This window comes from Crocuta crocuta, unplaced genomic scaffold, assembly GCF_008692635.1.
Source record: "Crocuta crocuta isolate KB4526 unplaced genomic scaffold, BGI_CrCroc_1.0 scaffold25, whole genome shotgun sequence".
NCBI classification, from domain to species: Eukaryota; Metazoa; Chordata; class Mammalia; order Carnivora; family Hyaenidae; genus Crocuta; species Crocuta crocuta.
Genome location: NW_027532015.1, coordinates 21263473 through 21283398, shown reverse-complemented (window position 1 = coordinate 21283398; position 19926 = coordinate 21263473). Strand labels below are relative to the sequence as shown.

At 34.4% G+C, this 19926-nt stretch overlaps 1 protein-coding gene across 1 annotated transcript in view; it reads left to right on the top strand.

Moving 5' to 3' along the window:
* Positions 1–19926, top strand: part of LAMA2 (laminin subunit alpha 2) — a 500973-nt gene that overhangs the window by 154626 nt on the left and 326421 nt on the right. The window contains exons 9-10 of the mRNA XM_077775991.1: positions 4002–4101; positions 8897–9057. Coding sequence (XP_077632117.1) covers positions 4002–4101; positions 8897–9057 — 261 coding nt within the window. The remainder of the gene's footprint in view (positions 1–4001; positions 4102–8896; positions 9058–19926) is intronic.

The following is a 19926-nucleotide window of genomic DNA, read 5'->3' as shown; positions in this document are numbered from 1 at the left end:
TTTCAGTATAGAGAACTTGGATATATTTTGTTAAATCTCAATATGTTTATGTATTATTATAAAATATAATTATAAAATTATTTAATGTTATTAGGAAGATTTTCAAATATTGATGTTATATACTTTACCTAAGTTCCTTTATTAGTTCAAGTAATTTAAACTAGATTATTTAGAAGTATACATTCATGTTTCTGTTTATAAATTCCTTCTTTTGCGATCTTTATGTCAGCGTATATATTATGTCTTTAATTCTTTGATTTCAAGGTATTTTCTTTATATTTGCATTGCAATTTAGTAGTTAGTTCATGTATTGGCAAACTCTGGATCCTAGATTAAATTTAGCCCATGACCTAGTTTTGCATGTCCTACAAACAAAGAATGTTTTGGACATTTAAAATATTTGTTAAGGGGCACCGAGGTGACTCAGTAGGTTAAGCATCTGATTCTTCATTTCAGCTCAGGTCATGATCTCCAGGAATGTGAGTTTGAGCCCCACATTAGGCTCAAATGGGGTACAGATGGTACAGAGCCTGCTTGGGATTCTGTTCCTCCCCCCCCCCCCCCCCCGCCCCTTCCCTGTTCACACACACTCACTCTCTCAAATAAACAAACATTTTAAAAAAGTAAATGTTTGTTAAAAGAAGAAGATGGTGTGGAGAAGGCAAGAAAGAAGGGGAAGAGGAGGGGGAAAAGGAGAAAATGGAAAAGAACAAGATTAAGAAGAACAAGATGTACAAGAACTAGAAGGAAGGGGAGAAGGGGGAGGAGGAAGAGGAGAAGAATGAAAAGAAACAGAGACCTAGTATCTGTTTGAGCTCTACTATCTCTTTTCCTTTTGAAACTCCAACTAGAATACACATCAGGTTCCCTGATTGTGTCCTATGTTACTCAGGCTGTGCTAATTAAACAAACACAAACACTTCCTTTCTTCATCCTTCAGATTGGAAATCTCTATTTATCTGTATACAACTTTACCCCCTGCCATCACTAATCTATTGTCAAGTAAATCTGGTTAAGTTTTAATTGAGATGTTTTACTTTTCAGCTTTCTAGAATCTTATTTTTTTTTATAGTTTCCATTTCTCTGCTGATATATTCCATGCTTCACTTATTTATAAACATTATTTCCTTTATGTCTTGGCCATATATACAGTACCTATGTAAGCCCTTCCAAGCTAATTCCAGTACCTCACAGTCTGCTTTTATTGACTTATTTTTTTTCTTGAATAAAGTTTCTTCTTTCTTCTCATGTCTAGGAATTTATCATTTGTACAAGACATTTTGGATGATACAATGTAGAGACATGAGTCTATTATCTTCCTCTGAGGATTTCTGAATTCGGTATTAATTGGTAGTTAATTTACTGATTACTATGAAGGGGTAGAGGCTTACTTTTACACTGTGCTAAGGCAGATTAACAGAAGGGTCAAGGTGGTTTTCTAATCTCGCTCACTTGGTTGACAACTCCAGTGTCTGTTTCTTCGTGCACCTTATTGAGTTTTGCAGTGGTTAATTTCCACTGGACTTGTAGTCTCCTGAATGGATGTACGGATAAAGGATTAATTAAGCATTTGAGGAGTGTTGACATGCAGATTTTGGTGCTCACCATCTCTGAACAGAGATCTCAGCTGATGTATTTTTTTTCCTTCAAACCTCAAATTCTTCCAAGATCTGCCTGCTTTTGATTAATTCCAAAGGCCCCCAAATCCTTGACTTTTATATTTTGTCCGGAATGAATACTTGTTATCTAAGAATACATTGGACCACACAAGACACTCTGTCATTATCAAATGTGGAAACTTCAAGTTTTATTACAAGTCAATTAAGTGAAAATGAGCCTAGATTATGGTATTTTAATACTTATAAAAATACTTATGCTATACTATGTGTTAAAAAATTCAAATCTCTTACCAGCCTAATATTTGGGTAGAACTCTATTTCTTGTTTTATAAACATATAGAACACAATTTTTTTTGCATTACAGTTTTATAGATAAATAACATCTTTACAATATTTTAAAAATTATTATCCTAAAGTCTGATTTAAGAATTATTTACTAAATGCATATATTAATAGTTAACTATAATGCAGTGTTTACTTTGAGAACTAATTAATAAATTTTAATTTTATTAAATTTTAATAAAATTAAAAATCACGTGTAAAGTAGATATATTTACAGAATCTCATGTGTTAGAAGGATTCCTGGTCAGCAATCTGATTCAGGCAGCTTTCTCCAATTACCACAAAGAGGGATAATGAATTGGGAGTCTTTTATTTACTCAAGTTCATCATTAGAATCATAAACCACATTTATAACAGCCAAGGTCTTATTCAAAAGAAATTTTTTGTCTTTTGTTCACAGAGGGTTTTTGTTTATGTTTTATGTTTTTGTTTTCATGTCTTGGTGTTTTATTTTGTTCTGTTTTGTTTTCCTAGGGAAAAAGCCCTTTTCTCAATTCTACTCTGAAATTTCTACTCATACTTCAAGCTTTAGTCTAAATGTCACTTCTTCTGTGAAACTTTGTTGACTCCTTTGTGCTGTGTTATCACTGCCTCCTCTTCTGTGCCATAAGGCTCCGTGTGTCAATTTTATCATGTTGCACATTGTATTTAATCAATGTCTTTCAAGCCTGTTTTTCTTGTAAGCTTATTTAAGGCAAAGACCCGGCTTTATCCATCTGTGCTTTGCACAGCGCTTCTTTCATTATGGGGAATGAATAAATGTGTCTTAAATGATTGATAGTCTATCTGACATGTAAATAACTCTCTAGTTATGACACTTTGACTTATATGAGTAAAGTTTACATTTATAAATGAAGCATAGATATATACATATATAAAGGCCATATTTTATGGGGGAAATTTATATATTTATATGTATAGACCTATTATAGAGAGAGACACCTCACATAGAGTGCATGTGCACAGTATTTCAGCATATATACCATAGTTATATATACCATAATATATACCATAATATACCATATTATATACCATAATATAAACCATATTGTGTGTGTTTTTTTTTTTCTTATCCTATTGCATCTGGAAAAGAAATGCTCTAATTAGAGCATATTGCCACAGTCTAGGTTTGTTTAATTAAGATATTATAACACTAAAACTAGTTGTATTGAATATTTAATATATCTGAGGAATCTTATGAGACCCTTTATATGTTAATCCTTTTAATTTTAGTTTAATAACATCACTATAGTTGCTAGTGTTCTCCTCCTATCACAAGGAAGTCAATAAGTTTCAAGAGGCCACATAGCCAGTGGGGCCACAGTAAGATATGAACTCATGTCTCTTAATTGTGGAGGAAACGACATTGTTTCCCTTGAGGTTATGCTGCCTCTCCTGGAAACCAAACGTTTAATTTGAGTACTTAATATTATCTGTTTTGTCAGCACCAAGTATACATTTCTATTTAATTAATCATATCACTATAAATGTGACAAAAATTCCTAAAAAATAAATTTGGGGAGAAATTAGTAATTTTGAACTATGTTGTAAAAAAAACCCACACAAAACAAACAAACAAACAAAAAACTAACAGAAGGATTTTATGACAGAATGTATGTTAGAGACCATCAGGCAGTTATTGTTATTTTTGTTTGTTATAACAATGATACTGTGATTATAAAAGAGATGCATACTGAAATGTATGGAGATTAAATGACTACCTGCAATTTTCTTTAAAAACTTCAGCAAAGAATGAAAAATGATGGAACTCCTATGGCAAAATCTTGATAATTGCTGAATCTAGGTAGCAAATATATAGATGTTTACTGTGCTATCTTCTTTACCTTTGCGTGTATCCATTTTGAAGAAAGGGATTTTATAAATTGCAAATATATATTAAAGATAATTTCTTACATTATTTTCTCAATATACTTTATTCCTATATATTATTAAATTTATTTTGTCCTTAAAATTTGCTGAATTGAAAACTATTTGTGTTTTTATCACATGTGATGAAGAGCCTGTTAATATTCTTGTTAGGTATCTCCAAATTATCCAAGACCATGCCAGCCATGCCACTGTGATCCAATTGGTTCCTTAAATGATGTCTGTGTGAAGGATGAAAAACGTACTCAACGAGGTGAGCTCGATCGCAGAAGGATGTTCTGATAAAACAGCAACTCAAAGCCAGATATGATTATTTTTAGGGTAACATTTTGTGATATATTTAATTTGCTTAATAATTTTGTTCTCAGGGCACTTGGGTGGCTCAATTAACCATCCTACCCTTGATTTCATTTTGGCTCAGGTCATGATTTCATTGTTTGTGAGTTTGAGGCCCACAGCAGACTCTATTGCTGACAGCATGAAGCCTGCTTGAAATTCTCTGTTTCTGTCTCCCTCTGCCCTCCCTCGCTTGCGCTCAACCCCCCTTTCTTAAAATAAATATTTTAAATAATAATAATAATTTTATTCTCATGTCTGTCAGCATTCCCTCCAGGAACCGTTTTTTTAAAATTTATCTCAATCATTCTTTACCTGTAAACTAATTATAATTATTTAATTATAATGCTTTAAGAGCAAAAAGAGTTGAATAACTTATTTTGCATTATATACATGTCTCTGCATATATATCTTCTGGTCAATCAGAAATCTGTGATGTATATAATTTTTAAATGTTATTTATTGTCTTGTTCTGTAGTTTCTATGGGTTTTAGCGTGAAATGACAGCATTCACTGTGAGACGTGTGTGCTGTAATGGAAAGAGAGAACAGACAGCACATTCTGAGGTGCAGTCAATAGTAAAGAAAGCAAAACATGTCCATAGAAGACTAAAATTAGGTAGTAGTCATGAGTTAATGAAGGGAAAGAGGCTGACACTAATTTAAGCCAAATACTTTCCTTGTGGATTGAAATTCATGATGAACTCCAAACACTGAAAAATCAAATGTCAAAATAACTCCTTAATGTGAAATGTGTAGGAGCTATTTCCAGGAGAGTTGCTTGCCAAAGTTAAGTAGAACATTAGGACATATCTGAAACAGTTTCTTAATATTTTTAAGAATGGATTATTCTCTTCTTAGGAAAGACTAAAATAAATTATGGCTACAATATAGGGATTTTTCCCCCATTGAGTTTCAAGTCAAAAGACTGGCAATGTTTCTTTGGCACAGTTTAGCTAAACTGCTTTCTTTATAAAACTGTAGGATTATCAGCATAAACTCTCCAGTCTTAAAAGATTAAAATACTGATTATTTTACATCTCAAATGGTGAGTCATTGAGGTCATTTTTCATTTTATGGCCCCTTATCGTTTTGTAGTAACAACTAAATTATGTTATTTTCAGTAATATCATTTAGCTTTTTTCTGTACTTTTTAAAGAAGTGTATTATTTGTGAAGAAGTGATAAAGGTAGAAAAGTAGAAAAATAAGCGTACAATGCAGTGGTAATTCATCATAAATACTCTTATCAACATGTTTGTGTTAACTTCACATAATGTGTTTTTCCCAAACCACTGAGAGGTGCTGTGAAATCTGGTTTTAGCACTCGAAAAGTACATCATTATCTGAATAACCATGATTTACATACCCACTCAACTTTATATAGATATTAAGATTGTTTCTAGTTTTGTTTATTATAACCAATGCTTTAGTGAAGATTTTTGTGTATAAATATTTTTCAATTAGTGGTTTTTGGGTAGTTCAGTTGGGTAAACATCTGACTCTTGATTTTGGCTCACGTCATGATTTCACGGTTCATGAGTCTGAGCCCTGCATCAGGCTCTGTGCTGATGGCTTGAAGCCTGCTTGGACTTCTTTCTCTCTCCTTTTCTCTCTGCCTCTTCCTTACTTGCACTTTCTCTCTCTCTCTCTTTCAAAAATTAATAAACATTAATTAAAATATTTTTCAATTATTACAAAAACAATACATAGTAAAGATACAGTTTTGATGATGGAAAAAGAATAAAATCAATAGCAATAGCATCCTCTTCAATTTATTCATTCCCTGTCTCATTTCCAAATTTAATCACACTGAGCCATTTCTTCTATTAAGTTTTTCTGGAAGAACTTATCTTATAAACAGTAACTAAATGATATTCTTAGTATTTTCATCACCATTAAATATTGCGTATTGACTCACCGTCTTAAAAGACAAATGTTTTGGGGAGCCCGGGTGGCTCAGTTGGTTGTGTCCATCTTGGGCTCAGGTCATGATCTCACGGTTTGTGAGTTTGAGCTCCTCATCGGGCTCTGTGCTGACAGCTGAGACTGGATCCTGCTTCCGATTAAGTCTCCCTCTCTCTCTCTGTTCCTTCCCCACTCTCACTCTGTCTCTCTTTCTCTCTCTCAAAAATAAACATTAGTATATCTTTTAATTTAAAAATAAGACAAATGTGGGGCGCCTGGGTGGCTTAGTCGGTTAAGCGTCCGACTTTCGCTTAGGTCATGATCTCGCGGTTCGTGGGTTCGAGCCCCGCGTCGGGCTCTGTGCTGACTGCCAGCTCAGAGCCTGGAGCCTGTTTCAATCTGTGACTCCCTCTCTCTCTGACCCTCCCCTGCTCATGCTGTCTCTGTCTCTCTCTCCTAGAAATAAATAAAACATTTAAAAAAAAAATTTTTAAAAATAAGACAAATGTTTCATTTATGCCACTTCCTTCATTCACCCCAGTATTTACACATTTTTATTATGTATCTCATCTATGGTATCTTTATCATATTATATAAATAGCTTATATCAGCATTCCATGATCCATTAAATTTAGACTACTTGTTAGCTGTTATTATGTTTATTTGGGGCTATCTTTGCTAGATTTTGATACCAACTTTTTACTAGCATCATATACTAAATTACATAGCTTTCCATGTTTTTAAATGTTGAAAACACTCTGTAAAAACTTACGGGTATCAAAACATTTTGGGGGTAATTATTTGATCATTTGTCTTCTTTTGATATCTTTCATTATTTTTAAGGTTCTTTTTTTGCCTTATTTTCTTTTTCTTTATTTTTCAAATCTTCCTTCTTTCCTATAGTGGTCATTTGTTTTTTTCTTTTTTTATAATTACATGAACTAATTTTATTTGGTGTACATTATTAAGAATGGAAGTATTTAAACTTAAAAGTTTACTTTCAGCAACTGTTTTTTCTATATCCCACAAACATTGCTAAATTTCTTTCTCACAGCTGTTATGTTCTATTTAGAAAATTATTTAATCTGCAGTTGAAGTCTTGATTTTCTCTTTTACCCAAGAGTTATAAGGAGAAATATTTATCCATTAATTTTTAGAGAGGTGAATTTTGATTAAGATTCTATTAACATGTTGGTATTTAGAATCAATTAAATCCTAATTATGACATATGTTACAAATGTAGAAGTACTAATTTATGTTAAGAAAACAAGACTTTGATCATTTCTGCTTTAAGAAATTGAACCTTTCTATAGATTAATTAAGCTGCAATAGATATTTATATACTATATAAAGTGTAATTCAACAATAGTTGATTATCCACAACTTTCTTTTTTTTCCTAATTCATCTGCAAATATTTGAAGTGGGAGGTTAATGTAATTACCAGCCACTGATCTTTGAGCCCCCAAATCTTCTGTCTGTATATTTTTGCATTTAAAATTAGTGCTTCTATGGTGTATAAATATAACTTAACATGTTTTTTATTGCATCTTCGTCAGTGTAAAATGAGAGCTTTTCCTATTATTTTAATTGGATTCTCCTTTGGCCATTACTAATACTACATACAACTGTTTTTACATTTCTTTTTTAAAAAAAAATTTTTTTTTTAATGTTTTATTTATTTCTAGGAGAGAGAGAGAGACAGTGTGAGCAGGGGAGGGTCAGAGAGAGAGGGAGTCACAGACTGAAACAGGCTCCAGGCTCCAAGCTGGCAGTCAGCACAGAGCCCGACGCGGGGCTCGAACCCACGAACCGTGAGATCATGACCTAAGCGAAAGTCGGACGCTTAACCGACTAAGCCACCCAGGCGCCCCTGTTTTTACATTTCTGTATGCTTTCCTAATGTAGATTAACATTCTTTTATTTTTAATATTTCTCATCATTTTGTGTATTTCTTGTGAACGTTACACACACACAGTTGTAATGGAAGCAGTAAGACCGTGAACTCACTACACATGGTTGGTGTGTGGGTCCTACAGTCTTCCTGTCCTTCCTCCATGTGCTTTCTCACTGTAACATTTCTTTCCTTGTCTTTCCCCTCCTTTCTCCTTTCTTTTTTTGAGCAGGCGCTATTTTACTGATTTGCTTTTATATTTTTCTAGATTTTGAAAGTCAGTAACTTGTATTTACTCATCTGCATTTTTCTATTTTCTAATCAAAGACGAGAATAAAAATTGTCTTTTGCATTTCTCTATTTAAAAAGAAAAAGTAAATTTAAACTGCTTTCATGTTCCTCCTCCCTTAGCCTCAAAATATCTGTTCACATGTTGTTGTTAAACTCAGTGATGTCATACTTAGATTATTGTTGTTTTATTTTTGGGTTAAGTAGTATATTTTTGCTCCCAGGCACTTTCCATCTCCTGATAGCTTGAGTTATGAACCAACAGGCGTCAAAGGTCACTGCTTATTCTTCATTGGGTGTCATCAGTCATTTATGGAAATTAGTCCTCAATCACTGTGACAGGTTTTTTTTGCAGTCTTAGTTTTGGTAGATGCTTTGAGATTTTATCTTTTGTTTTTATTCTTAATATCTTTAAAGATGCCCAAAAGATGCTGCATTAGCGAATTGTACCCAGCTTCTAACTGAGCCTTCTACCTTTTGGTTTTCTTTTTTTTTTTTTATAGATATGCATCAGTTTTCCAACGTTTGTGTCAAAATAGAATTTTAAGCGTTACTATAATTAAAACCTTAGGAACGAGATTATGTATTTGCCTTTAAAGTGTCCGCATGTGGCTCGTCTTCCCTTAGGTCTGGCACCTGGGTCCTGTCATTGCAAACCTGGCTTCAGAGGCGTGAGTTGCGATCGATGTGCCAGGGGCTACGCTGGCTATCCAGACTGCAAACCCTGTAACTGCAGTGGCGCAGGGAGCACAAACGAGGACCCATGTTTTGGACCCTGTCACTGTAAGGTGAGTTGTATATTCTGGCAATGTCCACCGTCAAGGCAGAAGGTCATTTTCCTTTGCTTCTCTGTTCTGCTATGCCCGCTAAGCAAATTGTAATAACTTCTCTTGTAAACATCCACTATTTTATATCTGGCACTCATGTGTCTTTTCAGCCAAGTTCACTGCTGCAAGACACCACCCATTTGTCTAAAAGCCTACAAACACATGAAGGACAGGTCACATTAAGAATAGGTGACATNGGAGGAGGGCACTTTGGGGATGAGCACTGAGTGTTATGTGGAAACTAATTTGACAATAAACTATTTGTAAAAAAAAAAAAAAAAGAATAGGTGACATTTTGTAACAAACACACTTTTCTCCCATTACCCATCTAGTCTGTTAACTTAAATATATACAGCACTACAAGGGTGCCTGGTTGGCTTAGTCGGTTAAGCGTCTGACTTTCGCTTAGGTCATGATCTCGCAGTTCGTGCATTCGAGCCCCGCGTCGGGCTCTGTGCTGACTGCTAGCTCAGAGCCTGGAGCCTATTTCAGAGTCTGTATCTCCCTCTCTCTCTGACCCTCCCCTGCTCACGCTGTCTCTCTCTCTCTCTCTCTCCTAGAAATAAATAAAAATGTTAAAAAAAAATATATACAGCACTACAAACAGCAACCCTTTAAAGCTACTGTGCACTCAGATCTCCCATAGCTTTGTATTTAACTCTGAAAATAATTCACCATAGGTTACATTCCAGATTTTTAAATAATCTTCTGAAGTTTAAACTCAGAGTGCCAGCAAATACCATATTCAAATTCTTCTGTTTTATTACAAAAAATGTAAGAAGATGTAGTGGAATTGATTAAAGCCTCAAGATTTCCTCCCAAGAGCACTTTCAGAAATACAACTTTATTTGTTGTACATAGCCCCAGCCTAATAGCTCATCATGTTAATGCCAAGGGATACATTACACCTACAGCTTATACACATAGAGGAGATGGAGACGTGCACAAGTCTAAAATGATAGAATTGATTTCCTTTAGCTATAGCAATCAGTTCCAAAACACTGGAATTAAACAGTGTTATCTGCATTAGTTGAGAGAATGAACAATCCATTGAAAACGTTAGAATGTCATACTGTTATAAAAAATGAATGTACTTATTATTTTGTTGTTCTCGATCATAGTTGGAACCTTAATAAGAGTTTTTATTAATTCATTAGTCTTATCTAGGAAGCTATAAATTATATGCTTCGATTTGTTGTATGTGTGCATGTGCATGCAAACATTAAAGTATAACCCAAGGGGCACCTGGCTGGCTCAGCTGGTTAGGCATCCAACTTTGGCTCAGGTGATGATCTCACAGTTTGTGGGTTCGAGTCCCGCATTGGGCTCGGTGCTGACAGCTTGGAGCCTGAAGCCTGCTTCAGATTCTGTGTCTGCCTCTCTCTGCCCCTCCCTCACTTTCTCTCTCTCTCAAAAATAAATAAAAATATTTTAAAAATTTAAAGTATAACAGAAGAAGTAAATATTAGTATTAATATGAAGTGTACATTTATTGGGACAAGAATGTTTGAAATAACAAGCTAAATATTGTAATAGTTACATAATTGGTGTACATCATCAGTAATTTAGGTGCTTTCTTGACTATTGAAACAATAGTTTCGCTTGAAACAAGCTCCACTCATGAACTTGTAGTTTGTAAGTTCGAGCGCCACATCAGGCTCTTGGGCTCCGACTGTTAGCCCACAGCCCACGGCAGATCCTCTGTCTCTCACGCCCCCTCTCTCTCTTCCCCTCCCCTGTCCTGTCTCTCTCTCAAAAAATAAAAAAAATAAAAATAAACATTAAAAAAAAAACAACCACAATAAATAGTAATTAAGAAAACATAAAAAAATGAACAATTAAGTGAGTAGCATCTTTAAAAGAATTGCCTTTCCACTGTGTGATACTTTAAATAGATGACTATAAGCCCTTATAGACTAATTTTTTTAGGATAAAAACTTGCAGAAAATAGATCTTAATAGATATCTACATGATTTTAAAAAATAATTATATGCATATTTCAAATGAATTATATCATAATATGCATACATATAATATGCTATATGTTTATAAAAATAATAAATACTGTGTTCCAATACGATACACATATAATTTAAATACTGCACAGATATTTATTCATGTAGGGAAATGTGGTAGCTCATTCTGTTTTACAGAAACACGATTTGACATAGGTGTCAGCTGATTATTTAAAACAACATAGATCGATCAATATGACATTTATCAAGTAACATTTCATTGAGCTGCTAAGATACTGGAGAGTTAAATCCAAATAAAATGATATCTATGTAAGTGCTCATATCCGAAATGCATATTAACCAATAAACATATGCACATGTATTCTGTTACACTATAACATGTAATAGTTTTTCATAATTGTTTTTAGGAAGAAATATCGTACTTAATAAAGTAGGTAGATTTTTTTTTAATGTGTTTTTTTTTTTTTTTTTTTTTCTGAGAGACAGAAAGACAGCGTGAGCAGGGGAGGGGCAGAGAGGGAGACACAGAATTCGAAGCAGGCTCCAAGCTCAGCTGTCAGCACAGAGCCCGCCGCGGGGCTCGAACCCACGAACTGAGAGATCATGACCTGAGCCTAAGTCGGACGCCCAACCGACTGAGCCACCCAGGCGCCCTAGGAGGTAGATATTTTAGGAAAGCACTTTGTTATAAGGTCTCAAGTCTAAATATATTTCTATTATAACTTTAAACAATTCTTTTTGGGGGGTCGCCTGCGTGGCTCAGTCGGTTAAGTGTCCGACTTCGGCTCAGGTCATGATCTCATGGTTTGTGGGTTCAAGCCCAGCGTCGGGCTCTGTGCTGACAGCCAGCTCAGAGCCTGGAGCCTGCTTTGGATTCTGTATCTCCCTCTCTCTCTGACCCTCCCCTGCTCACGCTGTCTCTCTCTCAGAAATAAATAAAACATTTAAAAAAATAAATGAAATAAAATCAATTCTAAAAAACAAACAATTTTTTAAAAAGTTTATTTAATTATTTTTGAGAGACAGAGAGGGTGAGTGGGGGAGGGGCAGAGAGAAAGGGAGAGAGAATCCCAAGCCGGCTCTGCACTGTCACCACAGAGCAGGACATGGGGCTTGATCCCGTGACTGTGAGATCATGACATTAGTTGAAATAAGGAGTTGGACCCTTAACCGACAAATCCACCCAGGTGTCCCTATTTCTATTATGACTTTTAAATGGCTAGCATTCTGGTAAAATATCATACTAATAAAAATGGACACCACTTCTGCCACTTTAGATACAGGTATGCTGGATGAAACAGAGTAAATCAATTTGTAATCATGTATTCAGGAGAGGGAAATTCCTAGATATCAGGAATTCTAAGTTAAAGGGAAGGAAAGCTCCTCCTTTAAAGGAAAATCTAAGTTAAGCATAAACCCAAGCAAAGCTGAGCCACAAAGGTCATGGGGTAGGAAAAGGGAGGCTGGTCTTCATCCAAAAATAGAGGTTGATATTGGAGGTGAATGGCCTCTCTAGCACTTGACGTTAGGATTTGCAGTCACAGAGAAATTAAAACGAAATTCCCTTAAGCTTGGACTCTGGAATTGTCCCCTGACAGTGACACAGGCACTAGAAAATTCCACCTGCAAACTGGAAGCGGCAGTAGTAACTTTCTTTTTCCTTTGGGGCTCTAGGTGGGGAAAAATTAGTGTGCGGTGAGGAATCAAACACCCAAACCTGTGTGCCTCATGGGAACAGGGTCAGTTTTATTCTCCCTTTATTCTAAAAATTTTCAACAAGTCAGACGAGTGGTATTCCCACAGGAAAGAGAGGATAGCCTTACCTGACGATGAGCTCACCATGAAAGTATGCACTGCACAAAAGGAAAATAACTACAAAATGAATTCAGAAGCCACGGAAGTCAGAATGTTTGTACACTAAGAACTAGAAAGAAAAAGATACTCTGATTTGTATAAACAAGAATATATGAGAATATTTTTATCAGAAAAATCATAAAACAAAAATATGTGGAAAATATACAATCATAAAAATATGATGCAAAAGTAAAAGAAGAAAAAAGAATAAGAAAAAGCAATACAAAATAGACCACTATATTAAAATAAAAGAATATAAGAATTGTATACAGTTGAAACTAAAAATTCAGTGAATGGGCTGAGCAAAGGATTAGAAACTGCTTAATTGACAATCAGAAATGCAGACCTGAGGAAATTACCTGTAAATTCACAGAGAGTGGTAAAGAAATAAAAATATGAGATGCTAAGTGGCATGGCTAACGTCAGCATAAAATTCAGCATAAGTTTAGCAGCAATCACCAAAGAAGAGATTAGATGAAATAGGGGAGAAAAAATATCCAAGGCATTATGGAGAGAAGAATTGCCAAGAATCAAAGAAAATTTTACATTTTCTGTTTGAAGAACATAAAAAAGAAATTCACCACCAAAGCTCCTAGTAGAAAACCTGCCCACTGGTCAAGATGGAGATAAAAAGTGTTAAAAATATTAGATATACTATATTTTTATCATATACGTCATATATACCAGAGACAAATACGTATCATATGTGCCAGAGACAAATATCAGATTAGTGCTTGTGTTTACCATTCACAAACCAACTTCGTTGAAAAAACTGCTCAATGATGTATATTCTTTAGCAAGAAGAGTATTGAACCCACAAGAGAGTTCTACTGGCTTGCAGAATGCAAGAATCAATGTATAAAACACAATAGCATTTCTATATATCAGGGATTACTAAATATAAATGTAATGAGAATATTTAGAAAAACAGCAAAACCTATATGATATCCAAAAATAAATACTTTTTTTACATTTTTTAAATAGTTTATTGTCAAGTTGGTTTCCATATTATACCCAGTGCTCATCCCCACAAGTGCCTTCCTACATGCCCATCATCCCCCTTCCCCTTCCCCCATCCCCCAGCAGGGTGGGAGGCAAACCATGAGAGACTCTTGAATATAAAAATAAATATTTTTGAGTGGAAATACTTTTTAAGGTTATCGAAGAACATAATATTAAAATTTTGTTTTGATTTTTAAGATAATATTTTAAATGGGGAAAAAGCTAATAATATATAATCCTGGTGAAAGTGTTTACCGCTGTTGTCATTTGAGGAAATTAGTACTCCAACCTTAGGAGGGCAAAAGAGCATCTATATTGTTAACATAATGAAGTCCTGTCAGTCAACAACTCCACATGTAGACACTCATGCTAAAGAAACTTGTACGATTTGTAGAAAGAAGCAAATGAAAGATGTTCAACATATACCTCCTTGTTATAATAAAAATTATGGGGTGCCTGGGTGGCTCAGTAGGTTAAGCATCCGACTTTGGTTCAGGTCATGATCTCACAGTTTGTGAGTTTGAGCCCTGCATTGGGCTCTGTGATGACAGTTCGGAGCCTGAAGCCTGCTTCAGATTCTGTGTCTGCCTCTCCCCTGCTAGTACTCTGTCTCAATCTCTCTCAAAAATAAACAAACATTAAAAAACTAAAAAAATATAAATAAAAATAAAAATTAGAAACAAATCTAAACATCCACCAGTAAGAAAAAATCCAGGTAATATATTCATAAAATCTGATACAAGAAACAGTTCAAGTGAGTGAAATAGGTCCACATGTCTAAACATTGATAAATTTCAGAAACTTCAGATAAAGTGAAGAAAACTAGAATCATTATGTTATTATTTGTATAAAGTTGTAAGACATAAAACAATTTTATATTGAGTGGAAACACACTAAGTATAAATTTGAAAACTTTAAATATACTCATATGATAGTACTAATTTCAGAAGAGTAGTTAACTCTGAAGAAAAGGGAAAGGGAACAGGACAGAAATGAAGTGAGATTCAAATGTGCTGAAGTATTTCTATAAAAATATATCTGATGCACACATGGAAAAATGTTAATATTTTTTACCTCTAGTTGTCATACATACTTTTTGGGTGCTTTTAAATAATTCCTAATTTAAAATGTCTTTAAGCAAAGGAAAAACAATTCCATAATTAGAAAAAGGTAATTGAAAATTTTAATATATATCAACTATTATCAATTTTACACATCAGATTTTTTGTTGTATTCTTGTTTAGACAATGATATTAATGAATATCATCCTCATTATAGATCAAAATGTGAAAACAATCCTAGCTCAAGATATGAAAATAGTTACTAGTTTTTATGCATTATTAAAATTTTTGAAATTTCTCTTTTTGTGCATTATATGAGGCAAGCATTCTCAGATGTATAAATCACTTGAATGTTAATGCTCTTCTGACTTTTGTATTTATTTTAAGTACCACATGCTAGAAACTGGCTCTTCTGAAGTTTGGTGTCATGTTATCAAAGTCAGTTGGATTGCAGACTCTGAAACATAATATAAACTGACCTTGATCTAGGTTGGAACATGTCCTTTTATTTTTATCAAAGTCTTATAATAGAAAGATAAGTAGTGAGGTAAAAGATTAGAAATCAAAGTGTGTATTTTCATTGTGCTTTGCTTTGGGTTTTTATTGCACTTTCAGTTAAGTCCTTACTGGCCCACAAGCTTTTGTGATCTGACCTTGGGCTATCTTCCCAGAATGTTCTTGAGCTTCAGTCACTGTGTCCCAGCCTTGCTTACATTCCTTGAGGCACTAAGCTCTTTCTAACTCTGGAATTTCAGAGTCTATTTAGATGGGTGGGAAAACCTCACACCTGGCCCCTTCCCTTGGCTTAGCGCTAGGCAGTTTTCAAGGCTCACCTCCCCTTCTTAGCGAAGTTGGAACCCTGGATCCCCCACAGAAATCATGGCCCTCCCATAATCACTTGCAGCATCTTTGTCTTTCCTTTATGATATCTTCACAACTTGCAATCTATTTAATGTCCGTCTCGCTTCTGTTATTTATTTTCTTCATCGATCAAGAAGCTGACAGTGACTTATACATAAAAAGAGAAGGTAGAAAGAAAACTAAACAATTGTGAAGATTTGAAAGTCACTTATATTGCGTGATTCATATTTCTTAGTCTAGAAAATGATGATATTAAATCCTTCTTACCTAGCTCTCAATAGGTATAATTATAACAGTGAAGCCTTGTGTAAGTATAAGGGATCATCATAAATACCTACTAATTACTTTTTTTTGTTTGTTTATATTTCTTTCTGCAAGTAGAGGTACGTTTCCATTCTTTTCCTCTAGTAGGATTTTCGTAGTGCATGCTAAGATTTTTAGTGGTTTTGTATGTTCCTTTTTTCCATTTCTATACAGGGATGATCACCTCATTAACTTGTTAGGCTCAGACCCTGGGCATATCTACAAAAGGATTTCAATTTATATATTTGATCCTGAATCTAAATTACCGATGTAAATTTTTTAGCATAAAAAGCATATGCAGAAATTTGTCTCTTATAACAGTCAGTTAAAAAATATTACGTTAATCAATTTTGTAATATTAAAAGTTGAACCTGAAAAAAGGGAGAGCTAATTCTCTTTTATTTTCATCTCTCTCTCTCCCTAACCCACCCCCTATTTATTATTATTTAGGCACAGAACAGTGTATTTAAAGAGTAAGCACTCAACAAATACTGCTGATTAGCTAATTATCCTTCTTTTGTTAACTTCTTTTAATACTAGGATACATGAGAAGGAAGGCCAAAACAGGAAAATCTGTAATTGACTACTAACACCCCCAAAACCAAGCATGACTGCAACGTTCCTAAAGCAATTATCACAAAAAATAACTTAAATGTCACTGGAGATACCGTTGGTAACTTTGTCAATAGAATTCCCTGTTGACTAACAATCACAGTTAAACATGTAGTGCTGAAGTTGTACCTAATTTATGAGAAGGCGGCTTCATGAGAACAGAAGCAGGGAAACGATTGTGACTCTATTTCTCTAGAGAGACGATGTGCCGAGGAAGCTCCAGTAAAAAGAAAATTGGTGTCAACCCGACAGTATCTGACTTTAAGAAAAAAAGAACCTCATAAGGTTTTTCTAATTCAACTATGTTTTCAGAGGAAAAGAGTACCAGAGGAAAAAGGGCAGTTGTTATGAATATTTTGTAGGGTGGCCACAACCTATCTAACTATATACTCGGCTAAATATACTCTTTAGAAATATGTGTCTAAAGCACACATTTCTCCCTAAGATGGTGAAAATTGGTTCTAAGAGGGGCAGAAGTACCATTTTCATTTTATGTATGTGGCAAACATATTCACACGGTTCATCTGTACCTAGAGTATATCTGTGGAGTTAAGATTTCATGGTAGGGATGATTATGAAAAAAATAAAATAAAATAATGAAAGATGGTCCTTAGGGGTTTGATAATAAACTCTAGGTTGAGAACCACTAATCTAAAGTGAAATGGAACTTTTTATTATCACCATATGTAAGAGGATAAAACTATTTATTACATGGCTTAATTATTTACCATGGAAAAATAATTGACTATTATTTGTTGCTATTTAATTATTTTAATATAACCAATTAGAATAATGGTTTAGAAACCAAGAGAGCAGAATATTTGGTTTTAAGAAAATATGATTATATAAAGGGATATTAATCTCTACAATAGAAGTCTGGAGCATTCTGGAAATTACCTGTATCATCAGTAAGATGTAAAAATGATCAATAAATTTGTAAATAAGGAAAATATTGGACTGCAAATCAAATTTTATAAATTTACTAGATTGATAAGAGCTGTCCATTTGAATGAATGCAGAGAGAGAATAGATTAGACTCCCTTTTGTTTAAACAGAATGACCTTTATTTTATAATAACCACTTAATTTAATTTAATTATATGTTAACTCTTTTTGAAGTTGATCAGTACAAAGAAGTAATAAAATAATAGCTAATGGAGAGAGAAATCTCATACTGACAAAAAGAGCATTTAGGCTGGAAGTTGCAAACTCACCATCATTAGATATTTAGGATCAATTTCTGTCACACCTGTCTTATTTTTCCTTTAGAGGGATGGAGGACTCTAGTGATCAATCTGGTGTCTGACTCAGGGCAAGGACTCAGTAACCCTTTTAGGGCAGTGACTTCCTTCTGCCATGTAGTAGACATATTTGTCCATGGTTTTACTTCCTTTGCCATAATCCTCCTGAAGTCATTTTATATTTCCTCTGGTGTCTCATATAATGCTTTATATGTAATAGCTCATCTACAATTTGATAATGAGTGAAAATAACAGCGAATAAAGGCATAGTGAAAAACGATGTATAAAGCTTTTAATAATTTGACATTGATGGCATAGTAAATTAAATTGCTCAAGGAATTTACCCATAAAGCAGATGGCTCACTCTCAATCTAAGAGTCAAAAATGTAAGTCCTGGACCATTCATATCAAAAGAATCTTCCAAAAACGAATCAGTACTACAATCAGGGCCACTTCATGGATGGCATTGCTGATGAATAACAAAGAAGTTTTGAAAGAGTAATTTGCCTGCGTACCCATAAAAAGAATTGAGAACCAAGCTGCCAAGACTGTATATGTTAACACACTACCAGAAGGTGGGGAACTTGTCTCAATGAAGTTTCAATATAAGTCCTGTAATACTATACCTTTGCGTTGGAATTGTGCCACTTTAAAATATATTAAATATGAAATTGTGATGTTTTCTAGTGTTCATTGTTTTGAAGATTATGTTGTTTTAAAGAAAACTTTGGAAATACAAGCCTTAAATAAGAAATTACATAGATATACTCTCTCAAGGGAGATTGGAAAGGGAAAAAGGAAGTAGAACCTAATATAGCTAATTAATTCTATACAAGTTGAGACACGACCTGAAAGCAGAGTTCTGGTGATCTAAAAATATTTTATCACCAATTCTTTGTCTTTCTGCCAGCCTCAGGAGGCCCTTTTAATTAGGCCGTGAGGACAGATGTATAAGTAGGTATATATCTACCATATTTACTATTTAGTTTTGGCTTAATATTTACCTGATGTAGAATCGGAGAACAATCAGAACCAAGCACTTCTCAAATGAACCAAGCTCCATCTGCATAGAAGCTACCACTCACTAAAGAAAAAATATATGTGCAAACTCAAGACTAAACAACTAGGAGTCTAGAAACTTAAAGTTGTGGCATTAAGCTGACATGCTGTGCAATTGTATATAAGGTCTATTCAAATCTTCTAGAAATGGGTCATTCCTTGTGAAGAGGGTGGAAGTGAGCATGGGGGTGTAGAATAGGATTAGCTTGAGGACCTGTAAAAAGGTCTAAAATATTTTGACTTGAATATTTGTCACAATAAACAAAAGAAACTCTTACTTCGGGTAACATGTTTTTATAGGTATAATCATCCTATTATTTTTACCACAGTGTGTTGGGGATTCCCAAGACCACACTCATTTTCAATGATTCACTAGAAGGACTCACAGGATTGTGAAAAGTTGTTATACCTATGGCAATGGTTTATTACAGTAAAAGAATATAGATTGAAATCAGCAAAGGCAAAGGTGCATAGGGAAGAATATAGAAGAGACCAAGTGCAAATTTCCAGTTATCCTCTCCCAGGAGCATCATACAGAGAGTATTTCTCCCAGCAACAATGTATGACAACATTAGGAAGTATTGCTGACCAAGGAAACTCACCCAAGTCTTCCTGTCTAGGGCTTTTATTGGGAGGTCAAGTACACAGATATGGAGCATTCATGACTGGCCAGTCAACAGTACCCCTAGAGATCACAGTGTGGCTCATGGCTTCAGGTACACAATAGTAGGCATTCACCATAAATTGCATTGTGAGCTAATAATGTGGTACAGGGTTCCAGGTAAACAAAACTAGACATTCACCATGAATCAATCATTAGCATAAATTATCTAGCATGACTCATGGTCCCAGGTATACAAAG